The 7,501-nt window shown below is 34.4% G+C and overlaps 1 protein-coding gene across 1 annotated transcript; it reads left to right on the forward strand.

The window, feature by feature from the left end:
* Nucleotides 1-578: 578 nt before the first annotated feature.
* Nucleotides 579-6,252, forward strand: LOC127716719 (uncharacterized). The gene is made up of 2 exons (XM_052222964.1): nt 579-628; nt 1,866-6,252. The coding sequence occupies exon 2, from the start codon at nt 1,866-1,868 to the stop codon at nt 4,020-4,022; it is 2,157 nt and encodes a 718-aa protein (XP_052078924.1). The 5' UTR covers nt 579-628; the 3' UTR covers nt 4,023-6,252.
* The last annotated feature ends 1,249 nt before the right edge of the window (nt 6,253-7,501 follow it).

A 7,501-nucleotide genomic window follows, 5' to 3' on the forward strand; every position in this document is an offset into this window, starting at 1 on the left:
AGTAGACTGAGCAACTTGAACCCACGCAAAAACCCGGCGATGATCTCAGGTGTCCCGGATACTGCTACCCATGTGGCACCCATCGAATTGCTCATGAGAGTAGGAAAAATATATCATAAGATACATGCTGCATCTCGTTTATCATCAAGCTTTTTATGGAGATAATTGAATGAACATACAAAAAATGAAATGCATGGTTCACCTATACCAACGAAATCCACGGAAATTGGTATCCAACGAATAATAATGAATCCACAGTAGTCGATTTAGAACAAATAACAGTTAATACCCCTTGCATTTATTTTTTTTTTACAAAGAAGACTTACAGATACAACTTCTATGTATCATCCTAGTTTATTAAAAGCTAGATTGCTGCTTGATATTAAAGCAATAGCTTTCTTATAACATTTGTGTAGAAGATCAACTAAATTACCCAATAGGCCAATTGTCATTTCAATATATTTAATATTTTTAATTGATTTGCCTATATATATATAACAATGACAGCATTCAACTCTAGCATGACTACCGGATCATATGATTTACTCCGGATTGCTTTGAATATTTAAACGGAAATTCCCATTTCTATAAATAGCAACTGTATAACCAGTTATGGTGGAAAACAAAGGTGAGTCAATTCTTCTTCTTGATTTTGTATAACATGAAAGGTAAATAGGGTTCAAAGCAGATCAGCGTCTTGAAACAAAAATGCAAATCTTACTTCCTTAAAGCTTATTATATTGTACCAGCATGAAACTTTAAAAACTGAAAGTGAAAGTATCCATATTTGCAAAATTTCTCCTCGGGTTTCCGTTGTCATATATCTAATACATATGCTATTCATAAAAGGAGATGTGGAGTATAGATCGCCAATGAGACAGCAACCCAACGACAAAATTATCTTAAAGAAGATTGGTGGGTTCTTTTCTTTTTAGTTATAATTTGATAGGTATATAGGCACCAATGGCACTTGTCTCTGAAAAAAATGTCCTATAAACATTAATTTTAAGGTATATAGGAAATTATATTTTCCGAGAAAAGTGCCTGTGGTAGGCACTATATTTTCATATTGCACATCGTCCTGAACATCCATAACATATTTGCCACTGGACGAAAAGTAAACAACAATCAATGAATCAATCATATTGCATTAAATTCCTTTTAATAGTTTTCACGGTATTATATAACACAGAACCCATACATACAATAAAAGGTCTATAGAATAACCATGATCGACACAACTTTTAACAACCAATAGTATATCATAACCAAATGATAAAACATGACTTACAAATATGTGAAAGGTTATTTCTTATTTTAAATCAGTGGTCACATAGTTTGGTCCGAAACAATTAATCTGATAATTTCAAAAGGAGAATGGGAATAAGAGAATTCTTCTTTTCCTCGATTGTGACATCACCGAATGAGACTTTAATATCACCGAATCTGTACTTACCATAACCAATATGACTGGTACTACTAGTTGAGCAGGGTCTACATACCCTATGGGAGCACCTGAGAGCACCCCAGTTTTTGTTGGGGTTCGTATTGCTCAGTATTAAGTATATTAGTAACTAGGGATCTATTTTATAAACTTGATAACGTTTAGGTAGCGAGTTAGTTTTTGTTATCAACAACATATTAGGCAGGAATATTTACTTTTGAAAATTAAAAAAAAAATCAACGTATTCCTGTTTTGTAGTCTGGACTGCCGAATCTCGTATTGTATTCAGATATTGAGTTCTTTATAAAGATAAGAGATGCACAAAAATGCAGTCGTCCACCACTCATATCTTTGTTCCGGTATGTAATTCAGTAAACATAATTAGATAAAAAAGCAGTTTATCTTTACTTTTGTTTTTCAGATGGACACTCAAGTTTCATTCCAGAACGATATTGTCGATCCGAAGTCGAATCTTCCTATGCCACATCTATCTTTTCTCATCAATTTTTTGTTACCAAAGCGTCTGGTTGGTCTAAAAAGAACTGAGCGCCAACTTGAGTATTTAAAAAATTTTGTAGATAAAGATCCTGAAGTTGACAAAGAATTCTTTAAACTTATTTTGGTTGGAAGTGTATCAGAAGGTTACAATATCCCTGATGTAATGTTAAGGTCAAATCCGTTCAAAGTTGAAACACACGCTGATGCCGACATTTTACTTGAGATACCTGCTATGCTGGTTTCTGTAGATAGATCAGAAGAAATTCAGAAACTCCGTTTGGTCGTACTTGACGTTCATCCTGGATATGCCCGTATAGAAGTAACTAAGCCGAAAGAAGATGATGATTCATTCGTATTTTTGGAAAGAGAAAACAAATTTTACCTGAGTGGATCGAAAATGCAGACAAAAATATTAGCATCACTCCCTGCAGATCTGGAGCCACATGGTCCTGCAATTTCAACCCAAGTTCCAACAGCCCCTGCATGGCAGGACATAATGAAACACATAAAATCGGATAAAAAGTCTGAACTACATTCTCATGATTATGTTTATGCTTTGCCTTGCAATAAATGGCCAGATTGCGCAAAATTATGGATTGATAGGCAGGAAAGAGGGGATTGGTTGGACAATATAACAATTAATCAAGTGGTGGAGTTGGGTGTTCATGTAGTGGCAGTTCCACACAGGAAAAGTGAACTTCCAGATTTAGAATGGAGAATATCGTTTGCTGTAACAGAAAGATATTTAGCTCAGAAGATCATAACCGACGAACAAAGGCAGTGCTATGTATTCCTTAAAATCATTCATTTTCAAACATTGAAAAAATTAGACCTGTTGTCATCTTATCATTTGAAAACAGTGTTTCTGCACTCCTGTGAGAAACTTCCAATAAATGCCTGGGTTGAGAATTGTGGAGGATGTCTTTTATTTATGATAGACATGCTTGTCGAATGTTTGAGTAAGAAATTGTTACCTTACTTCTTCATACCAGAAAACAATCTCATTGACCATTTTACCGAAGAACAAGCAAAAGAAGTTCTGGATGTTTTGAAATCCATACGCGAGAACCCATTAAATCCTGTTTTACAGTTTACGGACAGTAAAGTAATGGGCTTACAAAGTTTGTCTACTCCATTTAGAGAGCTTGTGTCTCCAGTCTTAGAAGATGCCGTAGATTTTCTCGTCCATCGCAATCTCCAACAATCTGTAACAGCCGGGTTTTTATCGGCCTTATTTAAAATGGTGTACGTTTTAGTCATTGAAAGAAAGCCAGAAGAAGCTGTCCTGTATATTATTGATGTTTATCCAATTATAAACAAATTCAGCCCAGGTGCCATCAGTGTCGCACAAATTGTCGATTCTATTGGTATGAATTTCGTATCTGATATTCAACTGACAGTGAATCTTTTAGAAGAAGTTCTGAAATTTTCCGATGATCATCCAGATGTTTTACTGCTACGAGGAAACTTAGCTTGCATGTTCCATGCGTTAGCATACCAACACCAACCTGACACAGATGAACACATGTTAGCACTTGTTCAAGCCGAAACTCTTTTTAATACCGTGGTGGACGTGGAAGATATATATTCAGCTACAGCTGTAGACTTCAGCTGTCTTTTAATACGACAGGGTCGGTTTGACGAGGCAGCTGAAAAACTTGATCGTTTCATCGCTGAAGAATTGAAACATCCGAGAAGTACACATTGCTTTTATAAGAAGGAAATAACCGTACTTGACCAAACTCTTCAGAAGGAAGCCAACGTCCACGGAAAATTGTCAGTTAATTCTCTTTCCATGGCGTACTATCTTTTGGTAAAATGTATTATAAAGGATGATTTGACTTCAGCTGACCCAGAAGTTTATAATAAAATCTTGCAGTACTTCAGCCGACATTGTCATCTTATCAACGAGTCTTCTTCGTTTTCGCTTCTTGGCTATACGAACATTCTAATTGAGGACTGGCAAGCGGCAATCACAGCTTTTGAGATGGCAATGGAGACGTGTAACGGGTCTGTTCGACTGGTTAAAGATAATATTGCGTTTTGCAACTCAAATCTTCACCATAGTAATGACAAGTAAATAAAATGCTACGCAAGCGTAACAATTTTGTTATAGCTAATATAAATATAAAGACTTCGTCTTAAGTTTTACCCTTGTCCGTCTGTACTTACGTACGTACGTACGTCCGTCCATACGTCCCAAAATTGGTTTCCGTTCTCTAACTTGAGTTTGCCTCAACTAAATGTTATGAAACTTATACACAATGCTTATTACCACAAAACACAGATCAAGTTTGAATTTTGGTGGCGTCACTGTAACCGTTCTAGAGTTATGCCCCTTTATAAATGGAAAAATTGGAAAAATTTTAGTTTCCGTTCTCTAACTTAAGTTTGCCTCAACCAAATGTTATGAAACTTATACACAGTGCTCATTACCACAAAACACAGATCAAGTTTGAATTTTGGTGGCGTCACTTTAACCGTTCTAGAGTTATGCTCCTTTATAAATGGAAGAATTGCAAAATTTTAAGTTTCCGTTTTCTAACTTAAGTTTGCCTCAACCAAATATTATGAAACTTATACACAATGCTTATTATCACAAAACACAGATCAAGTTTGAATTTTGGTGGAGTCACTTTAACCGATCTAGAGTTATGCCCCTTTATAAATGGAAAAATTGCAAAATTTTTATTTTCTTGTAAATATCAAGTAATTTATATTAAAATTGGAGTTATCTTCCTTTGTTCATGATTATAGTTGAATCAACTACAATCAATGCTTTATACAATGCAATGTTTAATTTTTACTTCCACTGATAAAACACAGATCAAGTTGAATATGGGTAGTGTCACTTTTACCATTATTGAGTTATGCCCCTTTTAAATCGAAAGATTGCAAAATTTTTAGTTTCCATTCTGTAACTTAAGTTTACCCCAACCAAACATTATGAAACCTATACACAATATTCATTACCACAAAACTAAGATCAAGTACAAATTTTTGGTTTCCGTTTTCTAACTTTAGTTTGCCTCAACCAAATGTTATGAAACTTATACACAATGCTTATTACTAAATAATACAGATTAAGTACGAAATAATGTGGCGACACTTTTACCATTCTTGAGTTATGTCCCTTTATAAACATAAAAATTGCTGAATTTTTTAGTTTGTTTCAACCAAATGTTATAAAACTTATACACAACCGTTCTAGAGTTATGCGTGTTTACAAATAGAAAAATTGCTAAATTTTTAGTTTCTGTTCTCTACTTAAGTTAGCCTAAACCAAATGTTATGAGACTTACACACAATGCTTATTACCACAAAACTCCCAGATCAAGTTCAAATTTGGGTAGCGTCACTTTTACCGTTCTTCAGTTATGTCCCTTTATAAATATATGATATGCAAGCGGGGACATCATCTGTGTCCACATGTGGACACTATCCACATTTATTTTGGATAAATTAACTGCATTTTTACAATTATAGAATACGCTAGAATTTTTAACTCATTTTACTTGCTTAGTGAATATTGAAAGAAATGAAATACAAACGCATCTTCTATGTTATCGGTAGGGTTCGTTTATCAGTAAAATTATGCATATTGAATATGAATCATAAAACAAAGCAGTTAAAGAAATAGATATCCGTGCTTGTTCAAACTTAAAAGGGAATTTAACCTCCACAGAAAGTTCAGATCTCCTTGCAAAATTTCAACACCTGCTTTGCTTGGCGTATAAAATCATAAACAACGATATGGAAAACACGACTTCCTGTGCTATTTGACATCCCATAATACAATGTAAATGACTTTTGGACTTTTTAAATAGATTTTACAATTCGTCCGTTGTCTATACAGATGACTGGAATATGTATTTGCGGAAGAGTGAAATATTAAAGTTCTTTTTAAGGAATCAGAGATGTACGAACGGACTATAACTATTACGCAAACCATCAGTGACTACAGAAACAAAAGATATACTCTTGATGAAGTACACACTTTCAAGAGCATATGACTATTTTCATGTTAAACTTCACCGACTAATTATTATATTGAAATAGTGGTGTTTGTGAAAGATTCTATCACTATGGTAGTCATCAATTTTATTAACCACCCATTGTGCCACAGGAAGGCTTATCTACCTAGTATCTATAATTGATCAGGCAACAGACACAGACACTTTCTTTGGATTCTGTTATAACAGTTTACTTGACATATATAATGATATGGATTTCTTTGCGCATAGCACCTGCGTGTTATGTATCCTCGCGAACAGAAACATGTATTCAAATATCTTTATATAACATCTAAAGTGTCTTTCTTTTTATGGCATCAAAATTGATGTCAATGATTCAACTGACCCAATAAAAACAATGTGTCACGGAAATCGGGGGTAGCTGAAAAAAATCTGAAAGAGAACCACTACTATATAAATTCAGCAACATTTGGTTTCATACTAAAAGATTTATTATTAGGAGCACCTGAGATCACCCCTGGTTTTTGTGAAATGACATTGAGGAGTTATGGAACTTTATTCTTTGAAAAAGAGATGGGCGTATCATGCGCTCATGGCGTAGCTCTTTATTTATACTGTTGTTTGTCCTTTTTGTCTTTTTTTTTGCCATGGCGTTGTCAGTTTATTTTCGACTTATGAGTTTGAATGTCCTTTTGGTATCTCTCGCCTCTCTTTTTTATAGGTGTTTCTTATTTTTTTATGGTCCATAGATTTTGTTCTATTTTGACTGACTGTGGCGGCCGAGCATATCAACTATTGTTTGGTGCAATCAATAGCGGTAAGGGTCATCAATCACAATTGTTTTAATGGACCATAAATATATCATCGACGCAAAGCCATGTAGCAAATGTAATGGTAATGCGCGCAGATGTAATGCACCGGTAGCAATCAATTTTTGTCTCGCCTTGACTGAGTCAAAACACGAACCATAGGTATGCTGTTTCCGGCGGCGGCGTCAACAATGTATTAGTTTTTGGTTAGGTCAGTTTATGGGGGAAGCACTAGTGGTAGGTCGATGATATAATTGGTATGCATATGTATTAGCATTGGCACATCTCATTTCCATAGAGTACGTTTGTCCCTGTACCTTCAGTCACGTTTTATTGACTTTGAATGTTATGCATAACTAACATGTTAAAGTATTGCTATGTTAATTTCAACATTTGCATTTTATTATCAAAATAACAAAAAGGCGAGACATATCTCTGTGTTAACAGTTTATTTATAGAATTTAAGACTTTGTTGATTTTTTAGAATATTGATATTTGCAAAGTAGATTTGTTGATCAATCACAATTTATGAAGAAGAACATTGCCAGTGTATCCAACAGAAGTTTTTCAAGATGTTGTAATTTATATCCAAATATTATCTTAACATGATTACAGCTTCTTTGGGTGATTTGCTGAAACATAAAAAAACATGATAAAAAAAAACCCACCGTAAGTATGATGTTACCAAGAGCAGTTACACAGGTCAGAATATTTCATAGAATAGATTAAGTCTGAACGATATCAAAAGCGCCAATCGACCATTTAACCTGATATCT

The sequence above is a fragment of the Mytilus californianus genome, unplaced genomic scaffold (assembly GCF_021869535.1).
Source record: "Mytilus californianus isolate M0D057914Y unplaced genomic scaffold, xbMytCali1.0.p SCAF_9, whole genome shotgun sequence".
NCBI classification, from domain to species: Eukaryota; Metazoa; Mollusca; class Bivalvia; order Mytilida; family Mytilidae; genus Mytilus; species Mytilus californianus.

Bases quoted from the DNA above. Each gene is read 5' to 3' on its own strand.
- LOC127716719 (XM_052222964.1), top strand. From the start codon at position 1,866: ATGGACACTCAAGTTTCATTCCAGAACGATATTGTCGATCCGAAGTCG.